Below are 21,006 nucleotides of genomic sequence, written 5' to 3'. Positions count from 1 at the left end.
ATTGACAAGTAAAAGCCGCAGACTGCCCCATTCCCACCTGGGACTGTGGTCCATGCAGAGTCTGACTAGACCAAGTAGGGGCCTTGCAAGGGCAGGAGAAGGTGGCTCAGCAGAGCTGGTATCAATGATGTGGTAACTCAATGCCCCCTACCCTGTCTGCTGGTGATAAGGGCTGGGGGGGTGCAGGAACTGCTATTGAGCAGGAGCCTGGCTGGCTGGCTGGCTGGCGGAGAGACTCAGCAGCCCAGGCAGAATGCAGGGCCTGGCACCATCTCAGCTCAGTGGGTTATTTTTTTTCCAAGACAGCTGATTCGATCTATTTTTAATGAGCTCCCCTAGATTGCGCAGTGGGGAGGCAGAGAGTGGCGCAGGAAGCAACGGGCTGTGAGCTGGGGCAGGCAGAGGGGCAGTACACGCAGAGCTCAGCTCCTTTGAGCCTGGCTCCTCTCCCTGGGGCCCTGAAACAACAAGGAAGGGGTTCCTCTTAAATGCAGCTGGCCTTGAGAATGGAGTCGAACACAGAAGAGGAGAGCTGGCTGGAGGATCAGTGGGAGAAATGGTAGGGAACTGTGGGAAGGGAGGGCCGGGAAGCAGTCAAGCACCTCTGGGTGCATCCCCTCCTTCTGCATGTGATGCCTGCAGAGCAGGAGTGAACTTGGTACGAACTTGGCCCATAGTTTATTTGCTGCATATGGGGCTGCATGGTAGCTGGGTACAGAGGAGACCAGAGCAGCCAAGACTGCTGGTTCCTCCCCATCAGAGCAGTCATGAGCTCACACGCAGGAAGCCCCTCAGTGTCTGAGGGAGGAGCAGTTGCTGGAAATGTGTTTATTTTAGCAGCAGGTGAAAGGGGTGAGAGCAGGGGAGCCTCCTTGGGTATGAGCAGTGTTAATGCAGGTGCTTCATGGAGAGGGAGGACTGACGAGATTGGAGATCCTGGTGCCCCCAGGTGATTCTTCCAAGCTCTGGCCTGGCATCTCTGCTTCCCATGGCTGGCGATAAACCTGTGGGCTCCCCAGTGCTTACTGCAGCAAGCAGCCCTCGGATCCAGTTCTAGTTTGCATGGCTGCGCCCTGTCCCAAAGAGAAAGCTGAGCACTCTCTGCTCTCCAGCCATCCCACTGGGCAGGCCTGGAGCTGCCATCCCAAGAGGTCAGTTCTGCAGCATTTGGAGTGCAGGCAGCCATGGCCTTTTGGAGAAGTTGTGGATCTTGTAAGGGCCCCGTTTTGCTCAGCTACAAGGGGGTCTCTCTCAGTCTGCCTGTGTCCCAGGGCCCTGACTCTCAGCAGTGCATGAGAGAATGAGCGTTAGTGGTAGATCCTATCTGACCCTGTGTAACTGGAGAGGGAATCGATTCATGCTTTGAAGGTTCAGTGCTAGATCTTCTCTCCCCACTTCCTACTGAACAGCAGGCCGAGGGGGAAGCAGCTGGGGAACATGGGGTCTGGTTTCCCTCTAATTTGGCACTTGTGCAACACTTACACCTGTTCAGTGTGTGTTAAACTTCCCCAAATCAGAATGCCAGCATTTCATGCTCATTTTGTACCAGGGTGATAAGTAACACCAGCTGGCTGTAAGGCAGAGGAGCCTCAGGCCTGTGAAGAGGAAGCCGAGAGGGGGTATCTGTTGAGAGCAGCTGAGGAAGCAGTGCAAATGCCGACCCCTGCAATAAAGATCATCCGAAAGAAGCTCTATGCTGCAGGCTCTCTTTCCCCCAGCTCCTGTCTACTCTGTGCAGATAGTAAAAGTCCCAGAGGTTTGCCCCAATACCCTTGCCCAAAATGGCCTCTTTCCCACTGCTGGATGCTGGCAGGAGGCTGCATGTGAAAGGGACCCTGGGAGGGGAGCTAGATCCTTAGAAATACCTAGGAGGGGAGATTACCCTCCCCACCCCTTTTCTGCCCTGTCTCTCTAGGAATGGACAGATTGACATGCTCTTCCCTTGAGTTTCTTACCAGCACGGGGGAAGGATGTTTCTTGCTGCTGCCTTGGTGTCTCAGGAGGATTCAGCAATGACATGACTGGGGGTAGCGTGGGGCGGGTTCCTGCTTTCTGGCATTATGACTCTGGATGTTCATGGGGGGGATACAAGAAGCATAAAAAGGGCTCCTGGGCATGGCTGCTGCCTTGGCATCCAGGACCGATGGGGATCTAAACAAACCTGGAGGGTGAGATTGGTCTTTCAAAGACCCTTGGCCTTTCTGAGAAACAGTGGATTATGTAAGTATCCCCCCTGCCCTTGCTCACTTGTATCATCTGGAACCCTGACCCATTCCCCTTCCTGGTCTTTAAGATCCCAGCATGGCACTCCCCCAGAGTGACCTTGCCTTTGGTTCTGTTCCTCTCCACTCCAATATTGAGGCCTTCTCTTCTCCATGGACCATGTTAGCCATTGGGGTTTTCTGGCCAAAATCTCTGCTCCAGCTGGATTCAGACACTCGTGATGAAAATGCTCTTCTGTATGAGTAGAGAAAATAGCCTGCAACCTTATCTACACACACAACTTGCACCAGTTTAACTAAACTGGCTTAAAAACTGATTTAAGTTTAAACAGGTGCAAACCCCTGTGTAGCTGCTATGATTTCAGTTTAAGAGTAGTTTATTTTGGTTTACCATAATCTGTTTTTAAACATATTATTCTGGACAAAAAGAAGCCACTCGTAAACTGAAATAACAGTCTCTACAACAAAGTTCTACTAAATCATTTTAAAACCACATCTATAGTCAAAATGGTGAAAGTTTGTATGTAGATGAGACTAGAGACTGTTCAGTTTACAGACATGTTAGATGAGAGCTATATGATGGAGGTATATAAAATAACAAATGTTTGAACAAGGGAAATTGGGTGCTCCTATTCACATGTGCTCAGAATACAAGAACAAGGGGGCATGCAATGAAACTGCTAAAAGGAAATACATTTGTAAACAAGGCACAATTAGCCTGTGGAATTCACTGCCACAAAGTATCACTGAAACCCAAGAGCTTAGATGGATTAAAAAAAGAATTGAGTATTTTTATGGATAATGATGTTAGATAGTACAAGGAAAAAAGGGAAAATCTCCTGTGTTTTAGAGCATAAACCAGCCACTAACTGCCAGTGGTTGTTTCCCCTGTGGGCAAATGATTCACATAATTGTCCACTATGGGGATTTCTTGTACCTTCCTCTGAAGCATCTGCTACTGACTCCTGTCAGAGTAAGTTACTGGATTAGATGGATAATCGTCCATCTCAGCCTGTGTTCCTAATATAGGATCTTGTTCCTAAAATGTTAAATCTCTGGTTTCACCTAGCTATGCATTGTTGGTGGGAATAGGGGCAGGAGAATGCAGATTCTTCCTGCCCCCTCTACTTCCTTCCCCATCCCTTTCCTACTGTGAGACCCCTTGTATTTTCCTTTGTGTGCAGTGGCTGGTATTCTTTGAGCCCAGGCCCAGCAGCAATGTGTACAGTAGTTTTCTTCTCCCTGGAAGCCACAAGGCCCTGCCTGGAGAGCACCAGACCCCAGCACAGTACTCTTTGGACCAGTACACATGCTGATCTTCCCAGAAGGGGTCTGGCCACTGCCTCTCCACCAACACACTTTGAGAGACAGCTTTCTGGGCCCTGTTGATGAAGAGCAATGCTGAAGACACCTCGACAGCAGGCATCCAGCAGGGTCACCACATGCTGTATCCAAACCTGGCACTGTGGGAGGGGCAGAGCTGGTGGGGGGCTCTACCCCCATTCAAGAGATAGATCTCATATGTCTTCCCAATATAGACCAGAGAAACTGCCCCCTAATCCCTCTCTCCTAGCCCAGGTACACTGATCCCTGCTAGTATGCACCTCATTTCACTTGTAAGTGTCATGCACCCTCACACCATTCCTCGTGGGCCCAGTGCTGGCAGCCTGACGCTGCCCAGACAGCTCTGTGGGCATTTCCTAGCAAGTTAGGTCTGTTTGGCAGTAACTGCATGGTCTTTGCCTCCACCAGGCTCACCCATGACATCAGCCTTGAGGAGTTTGAGGATGAAGACCTCTCTGAAATCACCGATGAGTGTGGAATCAGCCTGCACTGTAAAGACAGCCTGGCCCCCCGGGTAAGGATGCCAATAGCCCTTGGGGATGGGGCGGAGTGGGGAGCCAGGGACCTGGCGGGGGAGGGACAAAGTTGTCTGACTTCATTCTGAATACACTGGTGCGGCTTGTGGAAATTGCAGGTCCCAGCTTGTGGCCTGGCTGCGTGGATCAATATGGAGCCTGGCAACTGGGCCCTGCAGTATCCATCAGCTGCATCCGTCAGCTGCATCCGTATGAATAATAAGGCAGCATCAGGCCATGCTGTTGAATTCTGTGGACCACGCTGTGACCAGCACAGATGCTTTTAACCCCAGCCCAATGGAAGTCTCTCCCCATCTGACCCTGGCACAGAACCCATTAACCTCCCACCTTCCAGCGTGATGGCCCTCTTGTCCCTTTTGATGCCAGTGCAAAACTCCATTATCCCTACCCCCATCCTGATGAGCTCTCTCCCCATCTGACCCTGGCACAGATTCCAGCCCAAGGGAGAGCTCTTTCAGTCTGGCCCCATTGCAGGCCCTGGTACCTAAGGAAGTGCATGTGAAACCATCCCAGGTAAATCTGTAAGATTCCTGCTGATGTCCCTATGATTCCAAGGCACCAAGCTCTGGCAGTTCCTGTCAGCAACACCATGACTGTGCCACCATTAGAGTGGTTCCCTCTCACTGGGGGAGGGGGCTGAAGTGAAAGGTGAAAGCCCTTTGAGCAGTCGGAAGCAGGCCAGGGGATTTGCTATGTCTGTGCCTTTTCTGTTTCATTCGTGGAGCAAAGTACTAATGAGCTAGCCTTCCACAGCTAGAATAAACCCCTCAGAGAACAAGTGAAACACATGTCCCTGTCCCCAAGGAGCTCTATGCTGATCCAGGCAGGAGCTCAGGGGAGGAGCATTTCTGGAGAAGATCTTAGTGGGATTTAAATGTGGAGAGAATTGGACAGACAATGGAAGATAGGACATGCCATACCAGATGAGACCAGTGATCCTTGTAGTATAGTATCTTGTCTCTGATAGTGGCCAGTACCAGACACTTCAGAGCAAGGTGCAAGAAACCTTGAAATGGACAATCCTGAGGGAAGCTTCCTCTCTACCCCATCAGTTAGTGGCTGGTTCGGCTGAAGCAGGAGGATTTATAGTCCTTATATGTTTCTAACCTTAGCTAATGTAACTCTGGGTGTTCCCATTAGCCATTTAAATGCTGAATCCTTTTTGAATCTGATGAAGTTCCAAGCCTACAGGGCACACAGCCCTGTGTGAAAGGGCTAGGGTGAGCGTAGGGTAGTGGTAGAAATGTAAGTGGTGGGTGAAGGGTGATATTCTGTAAGGCGTTGTAGGTGGGTGAAGAGCTGGAATCTGATGTGATAGGGGATAGGGAGCAGTTGGAATGTTTTTGCCCTAGCCTGATATCCAGTTTCATAGTGGGCTGTCATACCTCACTGAGGAGGTGTGGGCTGCACAGACACTCAGCTCTGGATTTCTATTTGTCTGGCAACACAGTGAACTTATCAGATATGAGGGCAAAGCTGCCTGAGGATCAGCCAAGTTTTTTTGTGGGCCAGTGGAAGCAATAGCAGAAGGTATATCAACCCCCTCCTTGACTAAGGGTCATTCCTGCTGCTTAGATCCCAGTTGCTCCCTGTGGCTAAGAGCACTGTTTATTGGGCATACGCTGTATAAAGCATTCACAGATCTTTTGCCCGTGGCATCCTGAGGTGACACTGCTGCAATGCACTGCACATGGGCGGCACCTTGGGAGCATTTGGGACCTAGCATTGGTGCAGAATGCAGCTGCCTACTTATTAATCTGTGCTTCAGAGCGGGTGCGTTGCAGGAGTGGTAGGGGATCTCGCAGGTCAGAATTAGTTTCCAGGTGGAGTTGGAGGTGTTGCTCTTGACGTAGAATGGTTAGATTTTCAAAGGTATGTAGGGGCATGGGATTTTCAAAAGCACTAAGGAAGTTAGATGCCTAACCTGCTTAGGTGCTTTTGAAAATCCCACTAGGAGCCTATCTGCTTCTTTAGGCTCCTAAACACCCTTGAAAATCTGGCTCTAAGTGGTTTGGGACCTCTTTAGCAGTGAGCTACCTCTCTTCATAGGGTCCTAGGGCTGCTGAGATCTGCAGAGGTGCTTGAGCTTATGGCCACCTGGCTAAAAGATGGGGCAGTTATCAGAGGGGTTCTGAGAGTGCCCCTCAGCTCTGGAACTGACCTTCACTTCTCCCTGACAGAGCCAAAGTTGCTTGACCTTCAAGCTGAAGGGCTCATGTGTTTTCTCTGCCTTTGTGGAGGGGGTGTGGTGTTGCAGGTGACAGATAAAATGGTAAGGCAAGACTTGGGAATTTCCGCCTTTGTTTGTATGTTAGAACTAAACATTGTATCCGCCCCTAGCACCAAGAGGCTAGGTGCTCTATAAATGTTGTTTTAATCTTCTTCTTGCTGCAGGAATTTGTATTAGCTGGAATCTATTGATGTGCCAGTGGTGCAATAGTGGGTTAAACTTCAGCAAGGAGCTGTAAGTTGCAACATGCCGTGCTGCATGTCCTGTTGACTTGCACAGATTCTCTCTCTCTCGAGTGCAGGTGAATGCAGGGAAAGAGGACGCAGATTGGAAATGTTTGATAAAAGGGATGCTGACTACAGTGAAGAGACAGGTGAAATAAAAATGGTTGCTCTGAAACCTGTCGATGTGCAACAAGTAAATCCCACACCAGCCTTAAATGTTCTGGAGAATGCTGAGGAGACCTGGAAAAGGTTCAAACTGCCATTTGAACTCTCTTTGAAAGCCACAGCAGCTAGTAAAATGGAGGATGAGTGCAAAATTGCATTGGTTGAGCAGTAGCAGAAACATGGGATGTTTACGATGTCTTTCATACTAAAGGGAAGAAAGCTTTGAAGAAGTAATATACAGGTGTGAGGAGCATTGTGTCTTTAGAAAAAATGTTCCATATGAAAAATGAATTTTCTGGGTAAGGAGCCACAAAGAAGGGGAAATGTTAAGAGTTCATCCCAGACTTAAAATTAATCTAAATTCACAAAATTGGCTTTTTATCAGGACTTCCTCATTACTGTTGGACACCAAAACTCTTCAGTCTGTAAAGAGGTACGTGAAAGGAGCAGAGAGACATAGACCTGATACTTGGAAAGGCAGGGATTAAGACTTTGGCCACACACAAACTTTTGGTACTTTGGAATCTGAGACACCTTAATGGGGCCTGTTTTACAGAGGATGGGTGTCTTCTGAAAATCAGGCCACTTTAAGGTGTTTTACCTTGGGAATCCAAAAATGCAGGGCACTTTAGAGAATCTTGACACTGAAGCAGTTCTTGGCTATTGTTCATCTGCCATGCAGCGAAATGACTACAACTGTAAATACAGGCCAGCAAGGCTCAGTGCACCTGGTTGGTAGGTAGGTAGACAGGTAGGAAGGAAAGAAAAGCTTCAAAAATAAAAGGGTAAGAGAAACCAAACAAGGAAGGATGTAAGCAATGTGGCAGCTGCATTTAGCATAGAGAGGATATCCAGTATTGAGAAAATATTCAGGATATTAAAGGGGGTGCATATAGTGACACCCATGAGTAAGGTTGCCCAACGCTTGCCATTATAAGACCCTATTTGCAGTTGCTTAAAACTTTGCCAAATGTTAACCATATGGGCTGAAATTCATCATGTTGTATATCAGTCTCAGGTTGAAATTTTCCAAACAATTTCAGCAAAGAGAGTTCAGTGGTTTCTTGGAACAAGATTAGGGAAAAATACATTGTTTTGCCTATTTATAAAAAAATTCTTACAGCCATTTTGTTAAGGAGATCTAGTGCCTCTGTACTTTGACCCAGAGACTTGAAATTTGTCAGGGAGGCCTTGGCATCAGGAATGTGCCTTTTGCTGTCCCCGTGAAGATCCACCCAAATTTGGCCAAGTTGTGAGCCTCTGGAAATCAGTTAGCACAAACTCAATAGAGACATACTATAGAGTTTGGCAGCTAAATTCTCTGGAGATTCTGTGCATCTTGAGAATGCTCCAGCCTTTCAATGCTCATATGTGCCAACTGCCTTTGCATGTTCCAGCCCAGGACTACACGGGCTGAGCAGCACTTTCCCTGCAGCCAAGGGCCATGGTGTCTCAGGACTTGCAGCCAGGGCCATGGTGTCTCAGGACTTGAGACATGAGAGCAAAGAGACACTTTTCTGTGCTCTCAATGCTTCCTTCGCTGGTACCAAGGCAGCATGGATGAGGAGGAGGAAAGAGCCTGATGTGAATGCAGAGGAATGAGATGCTGGGGGTGGTAAGGGGGGCAGGAATATAAATTGTGATGTAGAGCAAAGAGAGGATCCAAGGTTGAGACTAGGGACAAGGGGCCGGGATGGGGTGGAGGCCCTCAGACACTGATTTGGGATCCTGTGCACTGAAGGAGGCAGGGGACCTGTGGAAATAAATAGTATATGATCATGTAATTAAAGTGTGTATCATAAGGCATATGCACCAGGGGGCCAAATTAAGGTTGCACTGACAATTCCTAACTTCTGAGTGCTGTGCTTGACTTTGCAGCCATAACATTTTCTCAGCGTAGTGTTTTGTATGTCATGTAATGTATACACCTGTAAAATCTGTAATAACCACTTTGTAAAAACGTGCATGTTAAAAATGGAATTTGAGGATTCCTCTAGGGCAGTGTTTCTCAACCTGCAGCCCAATCAGCACAGAGCTGCGGCCCATGTGACATCCTCAGGGCCATACAGATAGTATTGGATGCTGCCCACAATGGTAAATAGGTTGAGAATGAGAATGAGCTATTCATAAATACAACTAAGAAAGGAACCTTGCACTCGGAAGAATGGCTACTAAAAATATGCACAAATGGCCTACTTGGAATGTACAAAAGCACCCCAGGAGCATAAGTGAAAGCAATGATAGAAATGGCAATAGAGAGGTTTAAAGGAAGTGTACAGCTTGAAAAGTCAAAGGGCTGTCAACTCCTGTCCCAGTCCTGGGGGAGTTAAGAGGCAAGACAGTAAAACAAGAATTTGTAGTAGCTTGTTGAAGAAAGCAACCAGGTGTTTATTTCTGCACATGAGATGCTTGGCTTGACCAAGGGTGTTAGAGTCACCAGACAACAAATGTGAAAAATTGGGATGGGGTGGGGGGTAATAGAAGCCTATATATATATATAAAAAAAAAAGACCCAAAAATCAGGACTGTCCCTATAAAATCGGGACAGCTGGTCACCCTAAAGGGTGTATGCCATAAGGAATCAGAAATTGAATAACAGGTATTAAACTTGAACCGGATGTGAAAAAGCACTAACTGCATCACATGAAGATGTGATCCCAGAAGAGGTGTCTCCTGGTGACAGGGCCGCCCAGAGGATTCAGGGGGCCTGGGGCAAAGCAATTTCGGGGGTCCCTTCCATAAAAAAAAAGTTGCAATACTATGCAATACTATATTCTCGTGGGGGCCCCTGCAGGGCCCGGGGCAAATTGCCCCACTTGCCCCCCCCTCCCCAGGCAGCCCTGCCTGGTGACATAGATAGTTACAGGCGGTCAGGAATCTGTTATACATGCCAGCAGACACGTTCTTACAGAAACCAGAGAAAAAGTTGCAAAACATGACAGACAGCATCATTCATAGAACAGGAGAATCAACGGACAGGGTTCACTCCTTAGTAACTGTTGGGTGAAAAGGGAGGCTTGGTGTTGACCCAAGGAGCTGAACAAGAACATCACAAGGGGAGGTTACATTTGCCACAAGGAGAAAAACATTTGCTGAGATGTCAGGAACCAAATTCTTTAGCAAATTGGATGCATCAGCAGGATTTTGGCAGATACTTTGGACATAAAGCTTTGAGATTTACACTTTCAATGCACCATTTGCCTGCCTCGTGAGGTTGCCTTTCAGAATATATTTGGCACCAGGAAGTATTTCTCTGCACAGTGTCCCAGATGCAGAAATGTCTCTGCATATTTATGCTATCATTGTTTGGGGGAGCTCCACTACTGAACTTCAGGGACAACTACAGAGGTGACTGGAAACCACAAGAAGAAACAACCAATAGGGCCCAACTGTCCATTTTGAGTTACTGAAATCACCTACTGAGCAGAGAAGTGGACCACAAAAAGTGACAGATTCTCAGGAGTCAAGCACTAGTGAATATGCAGAGACCCAAAGATAAAGGCATTCTGAGACTGCAAGGCATCTAGACTTTAGATCTGCAAGCTTGTATCCACCTATGCAATTCAAACAACTCACCTAAGAACATGCTGCCACATGGATATAGAATGGATCTGGATGTTGGAGTATGACAGAGTTAAAAGATTTGTAATATGTACTGACTTCAGCACTAGTGCTGTAATGCTTCAACACACAGAAGAGTTCAAACACTCAGCAGATGTTTCAAAAGGAGCCATGGGACTGACGGCTGCCTGTCACACATGCTGCAAGACCTATGACAGTGTCAGAGAACTTGCAAATCAAAAGATGCTAGGCCTTGTGTATGCCTGTACAAAGTCTCATGTCTTTCTGTGGCTGTGCTTTTCAAACCTGAAATGGACCATAAAGTAATGACTGTGATACATAAAAGGAGGTGGAGAAGCACAGTCAAGAATATAGCAATTACTGGCATTGTCAAGTAGTGGTATATGCACTATCAAGACCACATGCTCCACTTGCTGACCCATGAGGTGACCTGGAACAAGCCATGATAGTCTGTCTGAACCTGATGATAAAAGCCTCAGGCTGTATCACTAAGAATATGGGATGAACTAGAAAGAGGAAAACAGACTAAGGATGAAATACTATGAGGAGTAATACAAGCTATAGGTAATGGATGGCGAAATCCAGGGGCGGTTCTAGGCACCAGCAAAGCAAGCAGCTGCTTGGGGCAGCCCATTTGCAGGGGCAGCAGCCGGCAGGGATCCAGCCTGGGAGCTGAGAACCAGCAGGGGGCCCTGGGAGCTGTAGTTCCTTGGTTAGCTCCCTGCCTATAGAGCCAGGGAAAGAACTACATTTCCCAGCATTCCCTTGGCTGCTATCAACAGGAGAGGGAGGGGGAGGGAGTATGATAGCTAAAACCTCATGCTGCAGCTTGCTGTGAATGGAGAGCTCACTGCTAGAGGGGGGTGACACTGTGAATGGGGAACAAGTGTGCCCAAGGAGTAGAAGGCATTGGCCCAGATATCCCCTTCAGAAGACATCCCCAGACTGGATTAGGGATACTGGTGTTACCTCACCTTGCAGCCCCCAAAGAAGGAATTGAGTGGACTAAATGGACAGTGCCCCTCTCTATCTGAAGCCTAGCAAGGGAGGTATGTGGATCCCACTAGAATTTAAAATGAAAAGTAAGGGAGGGGAGGCTCTGGACCTGGGCAGCTTTAGATACAGTTCCAGGCACGTAAGAAGATTTCCACTTCTGAGCCATGGAAGCAGAAATTGACTTTTCCTTTCCAGATTTAACTAATATTCAGAAAGGGAATCTAGCACCTGCCTTCCAGATTTGAACACCTCAAAATTCAGGAGGGCTCAAGCTCAATTTGGGCAGCTGTTACGTCATTTCTCCCAAATCAAATATACTGATCCACTGTACTTTGCTGTAGAAAAAGTAGGATAAAATTGAGCAAGAAATGCTTCCCAGTGGTTTTTAGGACTAGAATTGTTATTTTCAAGAGCCATTGCCCTTTTTTTTTTTTAAGTTTTATTTGTTTAAAAGGAAGACAGTGATATTGCATTGGCAAATTCCCCACAGAAACAAAGAGTGGAACAAAAGAATAATAAAGGCATCTCAATTTTCCTCATTTATGGAGGACAGTCTTATAATATGCATCCAGATATCCTTCAATCACACAAGCTGAAAATTGTTCCACTTTACTGCAGTTCTGTAACCATATGGGAACCAATCCTGTCTGTGTTCTGTGCACATCCAAAATTCCTGCTGAATGACCCACCCTGGGAGCAAGTTACCAGTGACCCAGGGCTGGGGCAGAAGGAGGGGGCAGGTGGGTGGAGGGGGCAGAGCCCAGGGCTGGGGCGGCAGGGTGTGTGTGGGTGGGGGAGCACTGGTGGGGGGGAAGAGGGTAGCCCAGAGCTGGGGCAGCACGGGGTGTGTGGGGGGGAAGAGCCCAGGGCTAGGGTCGGGGGGGTGCGGGTCGGGGGGGGTGAGCCCAGGGCTGGGATGGCAGGGAGGTGCGGGTTGGGGGGGAGAGCCCAGGGCTGGGGTGGCAGGGGGTGCAGGTGTGGGGGGGGGATCCCAGGGCTGGGGCAGCAGGGGAGTGTGGCGGGGAGCCCAGGGCTGGGGTGGGGGCAGCCAAAAATTTTTTTGCTTGGGGTGGCAAAAAACCCAGAGCCGGCCCTGGCGAAATCCACACCTCTCTCACCCTCCCATTCCAACATACAGGAGAGCCTGCAGAGAAAGGTACATATATAGTCATTTCGACAAGTCATTCCCTCCAGTGGTGGGAGGGAACAGTTGGAGAAAATAGAGGAAACACTCCTGAGAATGACTAAGCCAAGAAGAGCGGGAGAAGTCATATTCTGTCTAGAGACAACAGTGACGTTGACAAAATGGTGAGTGTGTGTGAAACCTGCTGGAAGTACAGAGATGGACAACAGAGAGAACAGAGACACAGCTTGAGTTAGATTTGTTTGTTCTTGAAAAAAACATGATGACCTTATCGTAGACTATTTTAGCAACTTTCCCAAAGCTCGACACTTAAACGTATCACAACTTCAGTGCAATCTGGCTCGGTCCCATTAAATCAATGTTTGCGTATGAGGGAATTCCATAAAATGCCATGGTCTGTAGTAATGGACAGGGGGCCACACCTCAAGAATAGGGAACTCATGTTGAAATTCAGAAGTTTCTGGAAAGATAGGGATGGATTAGCAGAATGTAGAGTACAGTGAAGGACTCGCTCAGAAAAGCAATTGATGCATGAGCAGAGCCATCTTTAGCTCTGCTCATCTACAGAGCAACACCTCTGCAATGTGAAAAACCACCAGCAAAACTTCTGTATAATAGACATGGCCTATTACCAGACACAAGGCATAACCAAAGGATGGCAAATAACTAATTTTCAGCAAAGAGGTCAGACAAGTTAAAACCAATAGAAAATTATTAAAGAGGAGGAAGACCCTTATCATAGTTCTTTTGTTTTTAAATACTCAAAGACTATGTTTGAATTTAAAAAGATAGTTAGTGGCCAGCAGAGGCTGCAGTGATTAAAGGAATGTCATCTCATTCATATTTCATGATCAACAGAAAGTGAAAGCATTTTGCTCAGATGTCTTCTAAGGTACCTGAGCATGTGGCTGAGAGAGCAAACAAGCAGACAGCAGAGGGAGAGCAGATACACTGGCTGTACGATAACCGACATGGATCGATCCTGTTCTGGACTGCATGAAAAAGACTAAACAAGCCATTGAAGAAATAGAAGGACATTTTGCTTTATGATACATCTGGAAGACTCTTGAAATTGTCAAAAAGACTGTCTGAGACCTGTTGATAGCATAACTATATGTAAAAAGTTGATAATCCCTCTAATTGTTAGAATTTTTTCAAGCAGGAAATTTAGGACAAAATTGTAAAGGGCAGGCCTGCTACACCTGGCCGGGGGAGGGGGAGGCAAGTGGGGCAATTTGCCCCAGGCCTCGGGCCCCGCAGGGGCCCCCATGAGAATATAGTATTCTATAGTATTGCAACTTTTTTTTATGGAAGGGGCCCCTGAAATTGCTTTGCCCCAGGCCCCCTGAATCCTCTGGTGGCCCTGCTGCTACAAAGGGTTAAGCTTCAGCAAGGAGTATTATAGTTGCCATCCCTCCTGCCGAATACTATCCAGAGCCACACGGCCTGTTGACTCATGCACAGAGATGGGGAACCAGTTGCAGAGGCTGAGGCAGGAAATATAGCCAGGCTAGAGTACAGTAACAGTAATCCTGTTTACTGCATATGGGTTTTGACTTGTTTGTTAAATAAATAGGTTGCCCTAAAACTGTCTCACTCATTGCGGAATACTAGGTCCCCCTGCCTCAGAGACAGGCATCTCTGGGTCTAAGGGGGGGCAGTGGGTCTCTGCGCGCTACCCGCACCCAGAGCGCCAATTCCGCAGCTCCCATTGGCTGGGATTTTCAGAAGTCCTGAGCAGCTACAGCTCCCCTTGACTTCAGCTTGACTTCAGCTGTAGTTGAAAATGTTGCCCTTTTGTTTCTATCATAATGCCTTTGAGAAGCAAAGCTCTACTCCCGCTGTCCCCCACCATTCTTCTCCTTATGATAACGTAGTTCTTGGAAATGCCCTGAAGGTGGCAGCGGAGGCCAGGAGCAACAGGTCTAAGGCAGGGGTGAGCAAACTTTTTGGCCCGATGGCCACATCTGGGTTATGCAACTGTATGGAGGGCTGAGTAGGGAAGGATGTGCCTCCCCGAACAGCTTGGCCCCCACCCCCTCCCACTTCCCGCCCCCTGACTGCCCCCCTCAGAACTCCCAAACCATCCAACCCCCCCTGCTCCTTGTCCCCTGACTGCCCCCTCCCGAGACCCCCGCCCCCATCCAACCTCCTTGTCCCCTGACTGCCCTGACCCCTATCCACATCCCTGCCCCCTGACAGGCCCCCCAGGACTCCCACTCCCAGCCCTCCCTGTTCCCCATCCCCTGACCGCCCCCCCCCAGAACTTCTGCCCCATCCAACCACCCCCTCCTCCCTGACTGCCCCCCAGGACTCCCTGCTCCCCGCGCTGCCCAGTGGGAGTGGTGGGCCAGAGTGCGGCCCGTGCAGGGGCATGGCTGCGGAGGAGAGGGGACAGCGGGGGAGGGGCCGGGGACTAGGCTCCCCGGACGGGTGCTCAGGGGCCGGGCAGGATGGATCCGGCCCACGGGTCATAGTTTGCCCACGTCTGGTCTAAGGGGACCCTGGAGTATCTCAGCAGGCCCAGGATGGGGCTGGTTAGTGCTGCCAGTATCATTCATAGGGCCACTGTGCCAGTACAGCTGATGCTGGGGTGGTGAGTAGGGCATGCAGTTGCCTTTCTCAGGCTGCTGGGAATTACATAGGGGGAGGGATCGGGGTAAAGCCTGGCTTAACATATTAGAAGGAATTACAGCTCTGCCAATTTGGAACTGCTCAGCATTTCCTGCATAAATCCCATTTTATATAAAAATAAGCTGGAAAAATTGGCACAGCTGCAGGCTTTGTCCCTGTTTTTTCCACTATACCCCATCCCCTTCCAACTTGCAGGGCCACTGGTCACAGCTACCATCCTTATGGCATCGAAGAAGCAGGCAGCAGCCCAGGACTGGGGGATGTGGACACCTCCTCACAAGGTTGCAGGGCAGGGGCCTTTACTGTTTTACAGACCAGTTAGCTGTGGGACCTGTCTTTGTACAGCACCCCACTAATTTACACTAAATCTTCACTTCACTTTCAAGAACCCCTCTTTCTGAGGCTGCAAACAGCAGCATCACCTATCTGTCTCCCCTGCTGCCTTAGGCCCCAAGCCAGTAGTGATCACCATGGCTGCGCAGAATCCCACGGACTTCAGCAGGCCACCACACAGGTGCATCTGCCTGTGTGTATCCAGTTGCAGGATTGGGGCCTTAGTACTGATGAATGTTGGCTCTCTCATATGTGCTTGCTCACACCCTCATATGCTCGTTTGGACTCAGTGGTCTCATGATCCATGCTGCTTCTCACTAATTTGGAGGTGAATCCCTCTGTACATGGAAGTGAGGTAGTGGAAAGGCCAAGCCTAGAGTACAGTTCAAGGATCAGTGATGCTCTTCTGTTTGCAATGTTATGGGGAGGAATCTTGAATGGCTGTGTGAACAGAGTCCTCCCAGTGGCTCCTGGTATAGTTTGTGCCAATGCTATACCAAGCCTTGTAGATTAGGACTGAAACTTTGCATGTAGGCTGGTTTTCAATGGGAGGCCAGAGTGATGTGCTCTCTGTGGGTACTCACATACTCCCTGCCAGGACCTGATTATAGGAGGCTGAGTTTCTCTGGTAACAGCTACCAGTACCAACAGCACAGACATTGGGGCCAAAGGCTCATCTTAGGTGTGTGTGATGGCAGCAGCTACTGCTGCCAGAATTTTATGGGCGGCTGTATTTGGATCCTGGCAGAGACATGAAAGGCGAGAGGGATTGACATATGAAGCAAGATGGAGTTGATGTTCATGGGGAGACGGAAGCACGTCAAAAAATCCACTGCCACCATCGTGCCTTTTTGTATCCCAGGTGGCTGCTCTGAGGATGTCAGGTCTGCCTACAGCCATGGAGTCCTGCTGGATTCACGGCTGGCATTCTTTGTGTAAAATGCTCTCTCCTACTTCTGCCTGTTCAGGAGATTTCAGCCCATCCTGCTGGCCACAGGGACCCACCCAGGTATGACCTCAAGGCTTGATTATTGCAACACACACCACAGGAATTAAACCATTTATCTTAAGTTCAAAGTGCAGCCAACTTGTATGGCTTGCCAACTACAGAACCAGTTTCTCCTCCCTTGGTTTTCACACCTCAACTGCTAGAACAGGGCCTCATCCTCCCTGATTGATCTAACCTCGTTATCTCTAGCTTGCTTCTTGCTTGCTTATATTTACCTGCCCCTGGAAATTTCCACTCTTGCATCCGATGAAGTGGGCATTCACCCACGAAAGCTCATGCTGCAAAACATCTGTTAGTCTATAAGGTACCACAGCATTCTTTGCTGCTTTTACAGGGTGAGTGGTCCCAGTAAATGAAGTATGTTCAGTGCCCCTGTGCCAGCACAGGTGCTCCCACTGGCCAATTAAGAGGGTGGGGCAGCCCCTGGGGGCTATATTGGACTGCGGGATAGCCAGTGATGAAGGAAGATCTAGCAAAAGAGAGACCGGGGGGGTGGAGTCCTGGTAAGTCAGAGCAGACTGGCTTAGTCAAGAAGGGCAGGGGAGAGCTACTAGGGGACTGGAGGAATCCTGGAAAGAACCAGGTGTTTCCTGGGAGAAGGTTGTAGTCAGGAGAGCAGCAAGAAGGGTTTGCTGGCTGGTGTACCCAAGCTAGAGCCAGACGGCTGATGGGAGGGGAGCAGCAGAGGAACTTACCTGTTGACATGTCTTGGGCCAGAGAGCTGGACCCAGAGGAACCATGAGAAGGCCGAGGGAATGAGGGCTGCTCCTAGCAGAGAGGCTGTGGGGGTTCATGCTGGGAAGTGGGGGGGGGTTGCACTCCAGTTGGAAAGGCTGGAGTGGCTGTCCTGGTACAATGGCAGGAGAGGACTGCCCTGGAGAGCCAGGCTGTGGTGAGGATTGCTGGGGCTGTGCTGGAGACCCATGGTGTGGGGAGGAATGTGAGGGCTGCATGTGGGAATATGCTGGGGAAGATCTGCACTGTGGCTGTGGGACTTCTGTTATGGTTTCTGTACATGGGACTTCCATAATAAATGAACCTCACAGGGGCAATGTTTATACTTGGGAAGACTGGGCAGTATTTCTGGGGACTCAGAAGGAGAGAAACTGAGGCAGGTGCACTTATTGTGCTGTGGCCCACAGCATGAGGGTGCTCAGGGCAGGGCTGCCCTTCTGACAGAGAGGAACTATTTCTATATCAATGTATGCACAATAGATGTAGGTATCTACCCTGGGCCAACCTACCTGTACTAATATTTAAAATCCAAAGAGACAATGGAAAAATTCAACCACTTACAGTCCAAAAGCTGGAAACAAGCTCTGCTGCCTCCTGTGCAGATTTGGGCTCTTTAACTGGATAAGTAAAGGTATAGCTGGCAGAATGGGATGAAATGGAGAAGGGGAAACTCTCAGGAGATACTCCCTGGCAGTGAAATGCATGAGTCTGTGGAACAGTCTCTCAGGGGAAGGGTTGGCAGTGTGATCACCTGGGACTTTTAAAGCTAGACTGAGACAGAGTCTTGGAGAATTGATTTTAGGAACCAGTCCTGCCTTGGCCCTGGGAGGAGGAGCTGCTGGATTAACAGGATCTTTCTGCTGCCTGTGATTCTCTGTGGAGTGACTGAGGGACTGATTTTCAAACTGTGTGTTTCTGGTATAACCTGTGTTTCTCATGGTATCAGCCAGTGCAATCTTAGTGCCCCTGTGTCCGTCCCTCCCTGCCACTTGTTATGAACCAGAGAATAGCCATGTTGCTGCAATTGTAGCTGCAGTGTCTGGGCAGGGAGCTGAAGCAGTTGGGTGAATAAAGAAGCTGCGTGAGTGCCTATGTGCCTGCAGTGGGGGAAGATGGATACCTTTGCTTTTAGCTGCACTGGGAGACTTGAATATTTTTTTCCTGTCCCCTTAAAAATAAAAGGCAGCTCAGCACAGACTTGCTGCTGCTGCGTCCCAGCTCTGGCTCCCTCCCTCCTTCTTCCCTCCGGGGCTGATGTGATGCGATGCGACTGCCCGACCTTCCCTCCCAGTCTCATGATTCTGTCTCTTAATCCTCCCAGAGCCATGTGAGCCTGCAGACCAATAGCGGCCTGGGGGTGGGTGGCGGGGAGGCGAGCCGGCTCCAGGCAGAGATGCTTCAGCTGGACCTGATCGATGCTGCCGGGGAGACCTCTGCGGAAGAGGAAACCGCCCCAGAGCCGCTCAAGAAGGAGCCCCCGCCGGTAACCATGGACACCTACAGACCCAAGCGGCCCACAACTCTCAACCTCTTCCCACAGGTGCCTCGGACCCAGGTAAGTCTGGATTGAAGCATGTCCAGGGGACGAGGGGCCTAGAACCTAGGGTGATAGAGGGGGCTTTTAAATGCACCCATCCTCTTTGCCTGTCCCCTGGGCTCCTAGGGAGTGCAGGGAGGATTCCCAACCTCCTGATGGTCCCAGATGCCAGTCATCTCCTTGGGGCCTCAAGCAAGCTCAGCAGTGGCAATAGCAACTGGGGAGGTGAGAGCTACTGGGTGGTATTGGGCCAAGCTCCAGTCTATGTAACTCAGCCCCTGGTGTGGGGTCAGGAGGGGGTTAATCCCTTTTCCAGAGGCTTTTGTTTGGGATGACACAGCTCGGCTGGTGAATGGAAGAGGCTGAAACCATGAGAGTGACGTGGAGGCAGAAAGTGGGGGTGGGGAGTTGAAATCGTCTCTCTTGCTTTTGGGCTGGAGGTGTTGAATGGCTGGGGAGTCACACATCCCTCTCCTCTGAGATCATTCGTTAACAACTTGATAATTGAGTGAGGCTTGGAGGGATACGGTGTCCCCTTGCGGAGATTCCCAGCCAGCATTCCAAGAAGGCAGCACCAGGATGCTGGCCTGGCAGAGATGCTCAGCCACCAGGGGCGGCTCTAGCAATTTGGCCGCCCCAAGCACGGCGGCACGCTGCGGGGGGGCGCTCTGGCGGTGTCTGGTCCCGCGGCTCCGGTGGAGCATCCACAGGCATGCCTGCGGCAGGTCCACCGGAGCCGCGGGACCAGCAGACCCTCCGCAGGCACGCCTGCGGGAGGTCCACCCGAGCCGCCTGCCGCCCTCCCGGCGACCAGCAGAGCGTCCCCAGCGGCATGCCGCCCCAAGCGTGTGCTTGGCACGCTGGGGTCTGGAGCCGGCCCTGTCAGCCACGGCCTTCTGTTCTGGGTATTGTGGGGTTGTCCAGGGTCACTTTGTCCTACTGACCCCTAGAAATCATTGTCTGGAGTGTGGGAGGCAGTGATGGTTCTGGGTGAGTCACCATAGGACGGTGACAGAGGCCTGGTGGGGCACTGGTCAGGTAGGGAGTGGAGGGGCAGGAGCAAAGAGTCAACCTCTGGGCGGCGATGAGGAGTGTGAGAGGAGGTAGATGGGGGCGTAGCCATGGCAAGTCAGTCTGGTGGTGGTGAAGGGATTGTGGGTTTTGGGGGCTAGAAGAGTCTGGGGAGGCTGGATTTGAGGTGAAGCAGCTTTGGGAGGCCATAGGGGAGAGCTTCAGTAAATGAGGCATGAAGTGACAAATTTATGAATGAGCCATTGAGCAGAGTGTGCTGGGCCAGAGGTTTGTGTGTGGGGGCGGGTGGGAGGAGGGAAGTCATCCAGGAGGACATGCAGGACAAAGCAGTGTGATGGGTACTGGAAAGCTTTGGGTTACAGCAAGGGGATGGATGGTTCAGCTGGAGGCTATAGCTGGGCTATCTCCCTGCCTGCTCTCAGAGGGAAAGGCAGGGCTCAGCCTGGTCAGGATGTGGATGGGAGATAGGGTGACCAGACAGCAAATGTGAAAAATTGGGATGTGGGGTGGGTGGGTAATAGGAGCCTATATAAGAAAAAAAACACACAAATCGGGACTGTCCCTATAAAATTGGGACATCTGGGCACCCTAATGGGAGAGCTCCTAAGTCTGAACCTACAGGGGCTGGTGCAGGTAGTGTGGGTGACTCAGTAGGGGATGCTTGCTGACCCCCATGTCCCAGCACAGTCAGTGCTAGAGGGTACAGTGCTGGTGCTCTCCTCTGAGTGAGATAGGAGCCCAAGGTCCTGACTAGTGGTGCTTCAGGTGATTCCATTCTGTCTCCCAAAATTCCCCCTGCAGTTTCAGCTAGACAAGAGATGCTTCTTCACTTCCTCTCCTAAGCAACTAACTGTGAGGGGGCTGCATTTCAGTGTTGTGTGCAGTGCTTGTGTGCACTAGCAGGAATCCCTTTGCTCGTCTGTCTCCTGCAGAGTTTGCAAAGTAGTGCACGGTGCGATACATACGGAAGGTTATATTTATCATTCTCTGTTATTGAGAGGTGGCTTCTCTTGCCAAGTAAGAGGATTTTCATCCTGGTGACGTTCAGCTGAGGAGAATGAAATGAGAGGCAGGTGTTTCTGTGTATGACAGATGGGAGGAGTTGGTGGATATGGCATCGGATTGCATCCACATAAAACTGGCAGCTGATCTTAAATTGCCAATTGAGGCACTGAGGAGAGGGGAACATGGGAGAGAAGAAGGGGGCCAAGGATAGAGCCCCCCAGCCATAGGGTGGGACAGTTAGGAGCTATCAGTGATGGCAGAGGAGAAGCAGGCTGACA

General features: G+C 49.9%; 1 protein-coding gene across 9 annotated transcripts in view; it reads left to right on the top strand.

The window, feature by feature from the left end:
* Positions 1-21,006, top strand: part of MAPK8IP1 (mitogen-activated protein kinase 8 interacting protein 1) — a 51,490-nt gene that overhangs the window by 9,631 nt on the left and 20,853 nt on the right. For 2 of the 9 annotated variants that reach the window (XM_045014904.1, XM_045014910.1), the window contains exons 2-4: positions 3,975-4,080; positions 16,273-16,419; positions 18,476-18,709. In XM_045014904.1, coding sequence (XP_044870839.1) covers positions 3,975-4,080; positions 16,273-16,419; positions 18,476-18,709 — 487 coding nt within the window. Of the gene's footprint in view, positions 1-473; positions 560-1,047; positions 1,152-3,974; positions 4,081-16,272; positions 16,420-16,873; positions 17,312-18,475; positions 18,710-21,006 lie in introns of those variants that run through there. The other 7 variants (XM_045014912.1, XM_045014903.1, XM_045014907.1 and 4 more) reach the window with 7 other exon arrangements.

This window comes from Mauremys mutica, chromosome 4 (assembly GCF_020497125.1).
Source record: "Mauremys mutica isolate MM-2020 ecotype Southern chromosome 4, ASM2049712v1, whole genome shotgun sequence".
Taxonomy (NCBI): domain Eukaryota; kingdom Metazoa; phylum Chordata; order Testudines; family Geoemydidae; genus Mauremys; species Mauremys mutica.
The sequence above is the reverse complement of the archived record's forward strand: the minus strand, read 5'-3'. Positions and strand labels throughout refer to the sequence as shown.